The sequence below is a fragment of the Haliotis asinina genome, chromosome 6 (assembly GCF_037392515.1).
Source record: "Haliotis asinina isolate JCU_RB_2024 chromosome 6, JCU_Hal_asi_v2, whole genome shotgun sequence".
In the NCBI taxonomy this organism is placed as follows: domain Eukaryota; kingdom Metazoa; phylum Mollusca; class Gastropoda; order Lepetellida; family Haliotidae; genus Haliotis; species Haliotis asinina.
Window position 1 is genome coordinate 55,834,962 of NC_090285.1, and position 15,987 is coordinate 55,850,948.

The 15,987-nt window shown below is 41.6% G+C and overlaps 1 protein-coding gene and 1 long non-coding RNA gene across 2 annotated transcripts; one reads left to right on the plus strand and one right to left on the minus strand.

The window, feature by feature from the left end:
• Positions 1–2,671: 2,671 nt before the first annotated feature.
• On the plus strand, positions 2,672–5,081 carry LOC137286975 (toll-like receptor 4). Its single transcript, XM_067819039.1, has one exon. It carries the CDS (start codon positions 2,672–2,674, stop codon positions 5,009–5,011), a length of 2,340 nt encoding a protein of 779 aa, XP_067675140.1. The 3' UTR covers positions 5,012–5,081.
• A 5,185-nt stretch (positions 5,082–10,266) lies between these two features.
• On the minus strand, positions 10,267–14,166 carry LOC137286170 (uncharacterized). Its single transcript, XR_010956982.1, has 4 exons — positions 13,986–14,166; positions 11,906–12,083; positions 10,576–10,659; positions 10,267–10,355 (listed from the first exon to the last, which is right to left on the minus strand). It is a non-coding gene; the product is annotated as an uncharacterized lncRNA (long non-coding RNA).
• Between the last annotated feature and the right edge of the window lie 1,821 nt (positions 14,167–15,987).

Here is a 15,987-nt window from a genome sequence, read left to right on the forward strand (position 1 = left end):
CGCGTTACCAAAAGGAAACAGTGAAATGTTGAAATGGAGAAGGAAGTAATTTTATTACTTTCTCTTGCAAACCTGATGTGTAAGTTCTGTATTTCCGACGATTTGTGATCAATAATCAAATCACATATGTTTAATCGTTTCCAATCGTTTCATAAAGAAACTGCATGTACCTTCCTTTTTCGCACTTTTATCACCACGTCGAGGTTTGGGTTTATTGGATGTCACCCAACTGATAGTGCTGGAGGTATCTACATCAGTGGTGTCGGCATTATCAAACAGCGAACATCATTTCCACATATCCATAATTGCATGAGTGAGTGAGTGAGGGAGGGAGTGAGTGAGTGTGGTTTTATGCTGCTTTTAGCAATGTTCCAGTAATATCACGGCATGGGACACCTGTAATGGGCTTCACGCATTGTACTCATTTGGGGAATCGAACCCGGGTTATCGGCGTGACCAGCGACCACTTTAACCACTAGGCTAACTCACTGCCCGTATTTGCATGGAACATTAATATAGACATACAAACATACGATATGTGCAGTGTAAATCATATTCTTGCAGAAAGACGAGCAGATTATCCCATCTATAACCCGTTTATAACTCTTGTAGAGCTATTTCGAAGTCAAGTGTTGACTAACGAGGATGTCCTTTGTTTTCTGTGTGATCAGGAAGTTTATGAACTCTATCCTCGTTCCTCTAGCTCACAAGTTTTCTGAAACTGTGCGCTAATTTACACTGCGTCTGTATATGATAACACTTTAAAAGTATTTTTAACGAATGGACGTCTGCATAAGGAACTGTATGTGAAAACACAAATGTAAACTAACGCAACATCCGAGATGAGGTAACATTTGTTTCAGTTGTTATTTAATTAGTCCCTCGGATCTACTGTCAGGTCAGGATAACATCGACGATCGAGAGTTTTCAAACCCTGTATTTACATAAACGTGAGGTTGATTGATGGACCTCTCGCAATTTGAGTGAGTGAGTGAGTTTAGTTTTACGTCGCATTCAGCAATATTCCAGCTATATGGCGACTGTGTGTAAATAATCAAGTCTGGACCAGACAATCCAGTGGTCAATGGCATGACCATCGATCCCCGCAATTTTGAGCCGATGACATATGTCAATCAAGTCAGCGAGCCTGGCCACCCGATCCTGTTAGTCACCTCTTCCCACAAGCATAGTCGCCTTTTTATGGCAATTATGGGTTGCTGAAGGCCTATTCTACCCCGGTCCATCAGGGGTAATTGTGTTTCGAAATCGGTGAGAATCTTGAATTGATCTATTATTGAAGTGAAAGAAGTCGTTAATTGATCTTGAGATAACGGGAAGTCGGGATTTGATCGGTGCCCAGTAAAAGTGGGGTATAACGGGAATATCCTAATCGTTGAATGTCAGATGACCATATGCTACGGTAGATGATAAAACCCTCGAGTGAATCCGCCTCTCAAGGCAATCCTGGATTCGATGTGGCATAGTCAAACGTCCGGTATCGACTTGGTTCATTCCAACCCGTTGTACCTACGTGACAGAGGCTGTCAGATGGTTAAGGTGTCCGCCCCCCATGCTGAATACCCAGGTCCAATAGGTAATTTGTGTGAAGCCCATTTCTGATGTCCCCCGACGTGATGTGGCTGGTATATTGCTAAAAGCAAAACCATACTCACTCACCTACCTGCGGGACAGCACCACGTTAGTTGTGAGTAGTTCGTGGATGTTGACGGTGAAATACGGGCCGCCCATGGATATCCAAGATGCATTTGACCAGTCTGGACTTAGTACTGACTATAGTAATGTTCCTGTATTTCCCTGTCGCAGGTACTCACCAATACTCAGTACGGTCTTGTCTTTGTCACCCGGGTTCTCTTACACAGCAAAGACATCGTAACGTTATGACGATCTTAATCGCTATGCTCTAACATGGTCTTACGACAGTTGTAGGGCTATGATAGAGGGTGCAGGTGGGCCCTCACACACAAGACTGTGTCCATGTCGGTGCGCTAACGCTAATGGAAACGCGAGTGCCTCCAGGATGTAGTGACGATAGCACTGGTCAATGACACCTCCTTAAAAGCGTTCTGCCAGTCACTGTGATCCGACCCCACATCATTACTGAGCCACCCCCAAAACGGTCGTTCTGTCAGCTGTTAACGCCATAAAATGTCATTCGTCTACGCCACGCAGTGTTACGCGTGTCCAGACTCTGATGTCCTTCTCCCTTATAATACAGGAATATAGCTAAATGCGCCATAAAACCATATTCGCTCGCCCACTGGATACGATCAAAGTTACGAATTCCTAGGGTTAAGAACGTTCCGAGAATAAGGACCCTGGTACCTCAGATCATGTTATGCATGAAATATTTAAAGACTTTTTTGTAATTCACACCCACTCACAATTAGAAACAGGTATTTCACATCTGTTTCTGGGGCGGTTTTGGTTGTCTTGTTAAAATGTTCACTCGTCACTGCAAAGACAAAAGTTCGTTTCCTCACATAGGTACATAGGTGAGGCAAGATGATTTGTGCGAAGGGACGTAAAAGCCACGATTATTTCCGTTGTATCGACTGGCACTATTTAAGGAGAATGGTAGTAATAATTATAACAGGAACATGACAGCGTTCATATAATATGTACTATTCCAATCTACTTTCAGGAAAGAAAAATGCTCACGTCAACCTTCTTCAGTGCTTTAATCCTGTGCTTAAACATCATTTTAAACATACCGTCATTACTTGGAACTAACGGTTCAAAACCTAACCCCTGCAAGAAGACATGGAGGAACCCATGCTGCCTTGTCGATTGCTCCAACAGAGATTTGAGTGACTTCACGCTCCCACAGAATTTACCAAACTCAACATGTGTGTTAAATCTAGCACACAACAATATTACATCCTTCCCGGAAACATATTTCCAAACATTTACCAATCTGACAATTCTGGATCTCTCTTACAACCAGCTCGGACAAGAAGTAAGTGCGGCTCTCGGTGTTCTTCTAAGGCTGGAAAACTTAACCATATCTCATAATAATCTACAAAGTATTTATTTGGAGACCTTTTTAAATTTAACATCACTAGTTTGCTTGGATATGTCCTACTGTGACCTATGGTCAATAGAACCCGGTTCGCTCTCGTATCTAAAGAACATTAAAACACTGAATCTCTCAGGGAATTGGAGGCTCGGATTTGATGGATTGGAAAATGCAACTCAGGGTTTGGGAAGCTCAGCCATAACTGAACTGTACATCAATAACATTGTGTCTCGCTATGATTTTTGTGTGACTGTGCTCGATCAGCATTTGAGGAACCTTGAGAATACGTCCCTGAAAACAATTGAAGCAGACAGTAACAACATCGTTAGTTTTGGAACTCAGACTCTGGAACTTCTTCCAAAAACATTGCAAAATGTGAGTGCTCGCTTTAATAACTTTGCATTTGCCCCGTACCTACTCTCCCTCTCAAAACTGACCGGCCTGACGCATATAGCTCTTGGAGGAACTGAGCGAGACTTGTTTCAAATCATACCCGCAGTTGATGACCTGTCAGCTGTTGAAGATTACCGCTGTGGGCATGGCGCAAGTTGTGGTGCTGATAAAAATAGGTGGTCATTTCCTCAAGAAGAATTTGACATGAGTATGCCTTTAAGATCAAAGATATTGACATCCATCGAAACAAGACCGCTTCGGATTCCCCCCAATTTAACGTATTTAAGTTACGCCTATGCCGAATCATCCATAACGCTCTCCGAGGTCTATTTTGACGAGAACAAGTTGGAACATCTGGACCTATCGTACAATGTCATGGCCGATTGGCAGGGACCAATAATTGGTTTGTACCATTTGAAAGTTTTGAACCTGGCACAGAACGTAGCCAGCAATGTGTCATATAGGTTTTTTGAGTATTTAACGTCATTAGAACACTTAAACCTTTCAGGCAATTCCCTCGATAGATGCATCTCGGGTGACGATGAGGGTCAAATATTTGGCAGTTTGAAGAATCTTAAGTATCTCGATCTATCAAGGCAATTTCTCCATCATTTACCATACAACATATTTCAAGGCCTGACTAATCTCAAAGAATTAAATTTATCTCACAATGCTCTCCCAGAGATCGAATTAAATTTAACATGTAATAAACAGTTGCAGTACATAGATTTTTCATACAATCAAATCTGGTACGTTTATAAGGGCCTGAGGCATCAACTCGACATGTTGGCTGCTCAGCCTATCAACATCAGCATCAATTTGACTGGAAATCCGCTTCTGTGTAAGTGCGCGGAAATTGAATTTCTTAATTGGCTGTTAACTTCAAAGGTTATTATCTTAAACTTTGAAAATTACACATGTTATGATAATGAAGACCGTCGAATTCATATGGAGAACCCGTATGTGCTTATCGAAAATTTTAGCGTTACATGTAGCCAAGAAGTTGGAAAGTTGGTGTGGATTCTGTTCGCGACATGTTTCGTTTTTAGTCTGATATGCTTTTCATTGATTTACCGCAACAGATGGAAGCTCCGATATCTTTACTACGTTGCAAAGTTACGAATGATGAAATTGCCAGAATCTAGACAGTCGTTTGATTATGACGGCTTTATTTCATATGCTGACGAAAACAGGGAGTTTGTTTTGACGATGATGATGCCGAAATTAGAGGCGGGGGGGATAAAGTTGAACGTCCACCATAGGGACTTCCTGCCGGGGAATCCCATCGCCGAGAACATCATTGATGCCATTCAGAAGAGTCGGCGTGCTGTGATAGTACTGTCCAAGGACTTTGTGAAGAGCAAATGGTGCATGTATGAAGTGAACATGGCCAATCTGGAAGGGATCTCGACTGGGAGAGATGTTTTGGTCATTGTGATGTATGAAGATGTACCGACTAGAGACGTGCCGCCAGAGTTGTTGTATCACATTCAGAACAACACGTATATCGAATACCCACACATTGGGAGTGACAGTACGTTTTGGGAACATCTCAGCCAAGCTTTGAGAAACGAGGAGTAGAATGTTGATTGGGGTTGTGTAAATAGGTTATTGATGTGAATCTGTTCTGGACCTGGTGGACTCTGGTGTTGATGGCGCAAAGGAATCCAGTGTCAGTTACTGCAGTTGATTCGAACACAACGGTTGTCTCATCACGTCATGGGCATCACGTTGCAGTGGCTTTGTGTGACGAAGGGAAAGGGCTCGATACAACATGTCGCCTGATGACCGCCTCCGTGCAAAGTCGTATCCCAGCCGTTCATGTTGATTACTTTGACCTAATTGTCAAAAGGTTCCCATGACAAATCATTGCTGGCTATGCCATGGCAAACATTCTTCAAAACTAGCGCAATAAGTATTTTCGTCGGAGGAAGATGCGGAACACCTCGAAAACATGAAAATCTCAAAACAAGGAAGAGGCAAAGATTGCAACGGACACTTCCACTTCTTGCAACGTGGATACTCACGTTGAGAACCATATTTTTCGTAATGATTTCACTCTTGCCTAAAATTTGAAGGCTGTTATTGGCGCCTCCATGTGAAGACGTTAAAACCGATATTAACTCATACAACATCGGTTAATACCTGTGTATGTAATATTGCAAACATTTTACAAACAATACCCCTTTTAGTTTATTCGTCTTCAATTTCTTTCACTGCATTCATGTATTTCACAAAGAGGAGACCCGTGAAGGCCCGGGTTAGAATCGATCTATAGTAACCCATGCTTGTCGTAAGGGACGATTAACGGCATCAGATGGTCAGACTCGCTGATTGGGTTGACACATGCCATCGTATCCCAAATGCGCAGATCTGGATTGTCTTTTTCAAACACAAATATCTACCACCGCCATATAGCTGAAATATTGCTGAGTGAGGCGTAAAACTATACTCACAAAGATAATCTGTCAGTGTACATAGCTTATATATGTCTTATGTTAGTGGATTTCCATTTACTTTCACGGTGCATCTAGATCAAATGGTTAACCAGGGTTACAATATGGAGGACTCAAGGAACTTTCAATACTTTGTATTGTAGCGATGTAGATGAATTTCTACAGCAGTAATACTGATATTTTTGCCACATGTTCCCGTTTTCGCGATAAAAGTGTTTCCTAATAAAATAATAAAATGAAGTAATGTAAAACGAAGTTTATATTGTGTATTATGTAGACGTTTCTAGACACAAAATACATCGGAATACCCGACATTTAATGCGATTTAGTGCATTCGTCACCACTCGCCTCTTTCCGTAACCACCGACTTCATGCTTGTTATGAGAGAAACTACGGCAAACCAATCGGAATGGAGGCGGTGCTTTGATAAAAATAATCCATACTACTTAGAAAAACATGAAACATATACATCGTCATATTGAAAGTACTATAATTTTTATTAGAATCATTCGATTGACAGTGAGAGATTCAAATTCACGCACATGCCCTTCAGTTCAGAAATATTGCGTTTCTGCTTTGGGATTTAATGTAGTAGGCTCTTTTAACATAAATTTTATTTGCATATTCGATAAAACAAATCTCATTTCTTCAGAAACATAAATGGAAATATAAGGTGAGCATGTGGTAATATTTACTTAAGAATATGTCTTTAACAAATATGTTTTTCTACTTCTTTTAGGAGTATCAAGGAGGTTTAATCCTTTGAAACGAATAAGCAAAATCAAAAACAGCAATACAATATATGAGCACTTCGGTGATATTTTTAAAACCATGGGAAGCAAACAGGAACAGAGTTATCGCTATTCGGCTTGTCCCGGAGTTGGTGACGAATGACACGAATGTTAACATATCTGGTCTATATGAAAACGCCTAAAAGAAACATTAACCCTCTACCTGTGTTCAGCTGGCGTTGTCATACGTGGACGTCAATTTCTTGGTCTGTCTTCGGTGACCCCAGTCTGTCTGTAGCGCCGAATACAGTCGCATCCGACGGCGTTGGCAACAGCATTTTGTGTCTACGCCATCTGCACCATTCCTATGGCTCTTTCTCTCACTTCAGCTGTCTCGTATTTGTGTATGATATCATGCATTCTAACCACTTTATGCCCAATACATTCATTCTACACGTGCAGTTGATGCAAATATTGCTGGAATATTGCTACGATTTGACGATTGATACACAGTAATTGCTTTGTGTAAACAGAAGATGGAAAAAATGTTACTTTGCAATCAAAAAATAATTTTAAATGTTCCTTAGATGTTTCACATTGTTAACTTATTTTCAATAATGCAAATCGGAATAAATTGTGTTTTACAACAGTTGCTTCTGGTTGTATCATTGTCTCAAAGCAGAATGATATTTCAACGTTTCTTTTGGCCTTTAGTGTATACACTTCTGCTGTCACGGTAAGACGACTGAATTTCATAAGAACTGAATGTAAACAAATTAAGGAAATAAATTATTTATGGTGATAACACAGATTAATGGATTTCATTGCACTGTGCGTGATTACCAGCAAGTTTTTGTTTCAGTTGTGCGATAACAACGTATTGTTTGAAAGTGACCTACTTTAAGGATCACAGGGCAGCGATAAGGAAGTGTACACCATTGCATCAAGTTTATGTTTCCTTAGCTGATCCTCCTTCTCTCGTATCAAACTGAGTGAGTGAGTATAGCTTTACGCCGCATTTAGCTATATTCCAGCAACGTCGTGGCGGGAGACACATGAAATGGACTTCAGACATAGTACCCGTTTGACGAATCGAACCCGGCGTGACATTACCTCAAAGGAAATTTTGTCTCTGTATCTTTCTTAAGCACTTTGCGGATAAATCGAACCTTTGTAAGTCGAAGTGTTCATGTAGATCCTGGGCATTGGGTTAGCCTAGCGATTAAGGCGTCCGCCCTCTCATTCATGTAGATCCCGTCACCTTCGACACCAGGGTAGTATAGTGTATTTACAATACTTTAATCGATACAGAAGTAACTTGTGTACTTTGGTGTATATAAGCGTTTTATAGAGGAGGGGCGGTGGGGTAGCCCAGTGGTTGAAGGGTTCACTCGTCACGTAAATGATCCGTTTTCAATTCTCCTCATAGGTACAGTGTGTGAACCTCTGTGTACCCCGCCGTGATAAGCTACGTACAATTTAACTCACTCACTAACCACTGTTGTTATGGCTTCACCTCCCGACAGAAGAATCGACACGTTTCATGTACGCCACATGCTTTTCTCTGTGATCAGGCTGTGGCATCTTGTCAGTTGGCATTGTCTTGTAAAGAGATGCATCAAATTGGAAATAGTAAGATCGTTCGTCACTCGCGGATACACAGGAACAGAGCACGTTTCAAGAGTAATCCAATAATCTGGACGCTGACGTGATGGTTATTCACAGACCTTAACACAGAATGACAGACATTCCTGGTGCTAAGGCGGTTTTGTACGACGAGCCCACCAGGCCAATATCGACACTGATTCTAGATCAGTGAAGGTCCGAGTTTGAATTGGTCATAAGCAACCCATTCTTTTCGTAAGAGGTGACTGTCGAGATCACGATGTCGTTCGTCGCCTCTTACGACAAGCATGGGTTACTGAAGATCAATTCTAACCTGGCCCGGACGTGCATCAGTCAAGTCAGCAAGCCTGACCACCCAATCTCCCAAGTCGCCTCTTACAATAAGACAAGGAAACTGTGGACCAGTTCTAACCTTGATCCTCACTGGTTCTTAATGAAGCTTGGGGAACTGGGAAATGACAGTATTTTTCAAAAATAAAATGGAGATGCTGCTTCTGTGCACCCTATCCACACTCGAATACGTATGCACCCATATACACAAAATCCGTTATACCTACTGAGTTGTCAGTCGAGTGAGTGAGTGAGTGAGTGAGTGAGTGGGTGGGTGGGTGGATGGGTGGGTGAGTGAGTGAGTGAGTGAGTGAGTGAGTGAGTATGGATTAACGCCACCATTAGCTGTATTCCAGCAAGATTTACGGTGGGTGACATCAGGAAGAGGACTCCCGCATTGTATCCTTCTGGGGGATCGAACCCGGGTCGCGGCGAGGACATGGTGGGGTGCTTGTACGACAATGCTTTATGGGCAAACGTCGGTTTACACACGAATATCCGTTTAACACAGGTGAGAACGACCCTCCTATGTGTGCCACTTGTGATGAAAGGTTCACCATCAAACATACTTTGTTTGACAGTGTTGACTTTCAGTTCAATCAGTAAACCTGGAAAGGAAAATGTTCAACAGTTTGAGCGTGCATCTCATTCTTGACTACTTCAAATACACTAGTACTTGTCATAAACTGTAAATATGTATCTGTATGCATAATTGCTTGCATTTTTCTATTTCGTGGGCTGTTTTTTTTTTAATCGTAAATGAGATTGTAATGGTAATGGTATATACAGAATTCCTCTGAAATAGAATTGAATCTACATAATGTACTTGTTTTATATATATATGTGTGTAAATATGGTCTCGTCGTTGAATGACTATAAAAACTGCCGATGCGCCCTTAACTTTTACCTCACTCACACATACAGCTGTAACATAGCTCACCCCCATTTACTTTCTCTGGTTTGCTTTGTAATGTAGTTTGTTCCAGGAGATAGTGATAATAACAAATAAATTGAATTTGAAAGTAATTTGACCTGAGCTACGAGTTACTCAAAACACTGTTGTACCTAGCTTGTTGAGAACCGATTTTATGTCGCCATCGGTTACGTGTCACTGTAGACAGGTAAGGGTGTTATGTCTGTCATGAATACATGCGATTTAGGTTTGCTGACGCTGTGACAGGATGATACAGAGTGAGTGAGTGAGTGAGTGAGTGAGTATGGTGTTACGCCTCTGTTAGCAATATTCCAGCAACATCATGACTAGGGCTCCCAAAACGGCTTGACACTGTACTCACATGGGGAATCGAACACGGATCTTCGACGTAACGTAACAAGTGAACGCTTTAACGTTTACGCTGCCCCACCGCTGTCATTCTTTTCTGACTGCACTGTGAACGATTTAGAATTATTCTCTATTACACTGATACAATGCATACATAGGTTCAAACACAGGGATAGCCTAATGGTTTAAGAGTTCGTTCGTAACGCCGAAAACCCCGGTTCGATTCCCCACATGGGTACAAGGTGTGACCTATTTCTGGGATTCCAAGCCGTGATATCGCTGGATTAGTAAAACCAAACTCACTCCCTCACTATATCCTTGCAGCGTCACTCGGCAAGCAATGAAACAACGTGTAAAGCTAAAGCGTCAGTCACTATCTACAGCTTGAACCTTCATTGACTACCCTCCTACGTGTGTTAAATGCTTTATTCGGCTGTGTCGGACACAGCGGCTGTTTGGTACAGACATCTGGGTGTAGCCATCACCTTATTCCCCGGGGTCTGAAAAAGAAGGAAGACTTGTGAAGAAATCCTACCGAAACAAAATATCTATATACATGTATATGTTTTGTTTGACACTTTCCTATGGGGATGTGGGTTTAGAAGACGATGGGTCAAAGCCTTCGCCCGTCAGGGACGAAACCAGAGTCCCTACATGGGCATCCAGCGCAGCGATACTGAGGTGTAAAACAATACTCGCTCACTCATAAAGAACCCTTACCAGGAAGATCGGCGCTTCTTTCCGCTATGAGGTTTGAGTCTGCGTACTGCATTACGTCCTCGTCCGGCTCCACGGCAACCGTATCTGCCATGAAGGAAATATCCGGGTTATTCATTTCACATCATATTCGGCTCACGACTAATCCGCTTTGTCTGGACAAACTTTACGTTACTTAGTTACTGTATCGGGAGATCAATAGTGCAATAACAAAGAATGGTTTGTTCTTTCATAATTGCAATACAAGAGCAAAGTGAGCAACACTGCACAATCACGTCTGTCTCTGTGTGTGTGCATGCGTGCGTGCGTGCGTGCGTGTCTGTGTATCTACGTGTGCGCGCGTCTACGTCTGTGTGTATCTGTGTGCGAGTGTATTCCGCACATGCATGTGTGTGTAGATACATGGCGGACTGTGTGTAGATGTGTGTGTGTGTGCGCGTGCGCGTGCGTGTGCGTGTGACCCGTGGCCAGAGCTACGAGTGAGTGAGTGAGTTTGGACCAGACAGTCCAGTGATCAACAGCATTGGAACTGCGCAACCGGGAACCGATGGCATGTGCCAACCAAGTCAGCCAACCTGACCACCCGATCCCGTTAGTCGCCTCTCACGACAAGTATAGTCGCCTTTTTATGGCAAGCATGGGTTGCTGAAGGCCCATTCTACCCCGGATGTAGACGGGTCGCCAGCGCTACTAACAGTCTATGTGTTATATCAGGGATTAAACTTTTTCAGTAATCTGACTACTTTTGACAAGACGTCGTGTATTCACTGAGACGACAATACGTCACTACAACCAAACACAAACGAGAGTGTGTTGAGGTTAATGCCGACTTGATAATGGCTTCACAATCTGATTGACATTCCAGCTATACGACAGTGGTCTGTAAACAGTCGAGTCGAGGTCAGATAATCCTGTGATCAACAGTATGGGCATCGATCTACGCAACTGGGATACGATGGCATGTGGCAACCAGGTTAGCGAGTCTGCCTACTCGATCCAGTTTGTCCCTCTTATGACAAGCATGTCTGGTTGAAGACCAGTTCTAAGCCGGATCTTCACGGGTTGCAGCTCAGTATAGGAGAGACTCAAAATCGCAGCACGAACATTGAGGGATCTTACCTGACAAACAACACGAATCTGAGGAATACACAATGCCATTGTACACTTCTCAGAGGGGTACACAAAGTCTCTGGTCTAGATTACAAATGGTCAGACTTTTTCGCTGACGCCGCGGTGGCTGAGTGGGTTAAACTGCTGACATTTTGCGACACGAATCTTATCAAAAACCCACCAGCAATCGTCACTGGTCTAATCAATGTGATGTTCGACTTACCTCTTTTCCAAAAGCGACGACGACGGTGATAGGACCAGTAAGGGGTGGGCGGGTACGGGTGATCTACATGGATGATAACATGGCGTCGACGACGTCGGCGACGGAAAAGGCGAAAGAACAACGAGGAGGTCGGTGCCGCTAGAATGAAGATCAGCAGAAAGACGCACACAGGGCGCATCTGCAAAATAACGGCGATTTGTTCAATAATACTAACAAAGCCATATAATCTTCAAGAAATTTGTCCACATAAATACATTATTTATTCAGAAATTAGTCATGTATTTTCCTCTCCTATTTCGCTTCATGTCGATGGCTTATTGCTTTTATATCATATATTATAACGGTATTAGAAAGCGTGTTGTACCCACGGTTGGGTGAGGCACGTGTGTGTTTGTAGTCAGTATCACCTACTGACTCATCTCTTTTGCTAGTATAAATACTTAAATTATATGTTATTTCACATCTGTTCAATACCAAGGTCTACTACTGAGCACTATTTTCCCGTAGTGATACGATTACAAACAAACAGCCAAAACACGTCAAGTCATCTCACAGTTTCTGAACCACATTATTTTTTCCTACTGCCTAGCCCTTCCTATCGTGTTGTCTTCCTCACAGTCCCCGAACCACTTCATTTTCCCTACTGAGTAGCCCTCCCTGCATTGTTTTCTGTCTCACAGTCCCCGAACCACTTCATTTTCCCTACTGAGTAGCTCTCCCTGCATTGTTCTCTGTCTCACAGTCCCCGAACCACTTCATTTTCCCTACTGAGTAGCCCTCCCTGCATTGTTTTCTGTCTCACAGTCACTGAACCACTTCATTTTCCCTACAGCCCAGCCCTCTCTGTAGTATTGACTGTTTCACAGTCCCTGAACCACTTAATTTTCCCTACTGCCTAGCCCTACCTGCAGTGTTGTCTGTCTCACACTCACTGAACCACAGTATTTTACCTACTGCCTAGCTCTCCAAATGTATAATTTGGCATGAAATGCACGTGGACCCGTTTTTTGTAAATATCTCTTCATCCAAAAAATCCCCACAATGTAGGACAAAATTCTCAAAAGGTCCAAATGAATAATGAAGATTATTTGTTATTCAAGTATTTTTAGCCGACATTTGACCAGTTGTAATATGACAGTGAGTTGAAATACCTAATAATATGTACATATCTAAATACTAAGTTGATTTTTAAACTTTTCATACTGTAGAAGTCAGTTATTCCTCATTAATAATGAATCTTCGCCCTCATCAATGTTTACATGTGACTTTGTCAATCACTCAGTAGTTAAAACATGTTTGGGGGTTGTGTCCACGTCTTCATTTGAGCTTGTAGTCCTTGAGTTTTTGTGATGTGGGTTTTTCGTCCTGGGGGTTTTTGTCCAAAGGGCTTTTGTCCTACAATCGCGATGTTCCCGTTATATTCGAGTCTGGACAAACCAGTGATTGATATGTTGAGCACCGATCTACACTATTGCGACAGGTTGCAGTTTTAGGTTATGTGAGTGAGTTTAGTTTTATGCCGCACTCAGCAATATCCCACCAATATGGCGGCAGTCTATAAATAATAAAGTCTTGACCAGACAATCCAGTGACCAACTGCATGAGCATCAATCTACGCAATTGGGATACAATGCATTTAATACTTTTTCCCTTTAATCTTTGGTACAGGCCGTCTACACTTAAACACGACAGGACACTACAAATATTTTGAAGTTTGAGATATATTTTAAAGACAGTTTTGTGTACCGGTATCTACTTGGAGACTTATTACTGTTGGAATATGATGTTATAATTACGTTAGAACATGTTTTCAACAAACCATTATCATTATCATCACCATCATCATTGATGTTGTTTAAGCCCGTGAAGATCTGGTTAAGATTTGATCTTCTGTAGCCGACTAACGGTTCTTGGTTGTGAGGCTTGCTAACTTACTTCCCACAGGTCCCATTTGCGTAGATCGATGCTCATGCAGTTCATCACTGGATTGTCTGGTCAAGAGTCGATTATTTACAGACAGCCGCCATGTAGCTGGAATATAGCCGAGTGCGGCCTGTAACAACAAACAAAACAGACTTACCTTCAATGTTGGACCTGTGACTTGCCAACACTACATAGTCTGAAAGCGAAATTTACTGTCACTATATACCCTCGCACCCGGACCTGTGATGTGTCAGAACATACATTACCCATCAGTTAATGTTTTTGAGCCAGATGATATCACGGAAAGTCACCTTTCAATCTTCCGCGATCATCGATGACAGGTGCATGGTGCTGGAGTGTCGGATACATGGTTGGGCAACAGGAAACAGCTGTTGGGATGCATCGGAAACTGGCAGTGGGACAATGATACCTTGTGATGGAGACATCAGGTGGGACACAAGCCAGTGAGATCTGGTTTGGGGAGAAATCAGAGACATGATCTCAATATTATGAAAGCCTAATGCTGCCACTTTTGTAACATCAAATATTTTTTTCAAAGACAATTCTCGTTACTTCGATTATTTACTCGTTGCTTCGAGTGTTTTCTCGTTATTTCAATAATTTTCTCGTAACTTCAAGTATTTTCTCGTTATTTCAATAATTTTCTCGTAACTTCAAGTATTTTCTCGTTATTTCAAATATTTTTTCGTTGCTTCGAGTAATTTCACGTTGTTTCGAGTGTTTTCTCGTTACTTCAAGTTTCAGTCAAAAACTTGAAATTTCGAATATTTTCTCGTTGCTTCAAGTTTCTTTCATAAACTGTAAAATTCGAGTATTTACTCGTTGCTTCGATTTTATTTTTCTTAATTTCTAAGTTTGATGAAGTTAGCATGTATAGTTTTAAGAGATCTGCCCCGAGCAAGATGACATTCTCATAGTCACAGCCTAAGTCACGTGTCCATGGATACAACAAAAATAAAATTCATATCTGAGTATAACCATTAAATTGCACATCTTAGATCGTGCTTGATTTGTGTGCCAAATTTGATGAAGCTAGCATGTATAGTTTAAGGAAATCTGCTCCGAACAACTTTACATCCTCATATACACAGCCTAAGTCACCTTTGGGTGAAAACCTCAAAAGATTCATATCTGGGTTTTAACTCCCAATGGCAAACCTATCTATCATGCTTGATACGTGTTCTAAGTCTGATGAAGTTATCACAAATAGTTTAGGAAATATGCTTCTGGCGGTATCGATCATCCAAAAAGACAGACCACTTAAAACAACACATTTTATGGTTGGCTGCATAAGACTTAATTAAGCTGTACCGTTGAAAATTGTGGTATGTGCCCTGATATAAAAGACAACATTAGGTTTAGAAATGGTTATACGACCTCTGGCCATATGAAACTTTAAGTGTTATTGAAAATGATCATTTAATATTTTCAAGAAAACTGCACCGCTATATGTTGTATGTGGAGACTGGAAGCAAACCAATTCGTACTGATATTCATACCAAAATGGTATGCTTTTTGACCACATTGACTTCAGTCATATCATCACAGGTATCGAATATATGGTATCATTTCATTGTTAACTCTTAGTTGCGGTTCACTCCCAAATGACAGACCTCCTGTAACATAAACTCAGTGAGTACACGAATTAGCTCAGCCATGCTCTCCACCCCTATTCCATTAATGAGTTCACCCGGAGTCAGTACATAGCATAGTGAGTACAGTGAGTTAGACCAGTCTGTTCAATCTTGGAATTCAAGCAATACTCAATCATCAAAAGGATTTCATTTCACAATGTATGAAAAAGCACTTATTCCAGAACCTCATGTTAAATTAACCTTACAAAGTAGAATTTCACTGACAAAATTAAGGACAACAAATCATAGGTTACCAATGGAAACAGGGCACTGTCTGAATGGTTTGAAAGAAAGCCGACATTGTAATCTTTGTAGTCAAGCCATAGAATTCCATGCTTTACTAATATGCCCACCACTTGTAGAACAACAACGAATATCATTTTTTAACCAAATATTTCTGTGTGAATCCCTCCACCCGTACATGTATTTTTGTCATGAAATGTGATTATCAACCACTCACTCTCAAATTATCCAAATATATGAAACACTGTGCCTTTTCAAATT

Bases quoted from the DNA above. Each gene is read 5' to 3' on its own strand.
- LOC137286975 (XM_067819039.1), top strand. From the start codon at position 2,672: ATGCTCACGTCAACCTTCTTCAGTGCTTTAATCCTGTGCTTAAACATC.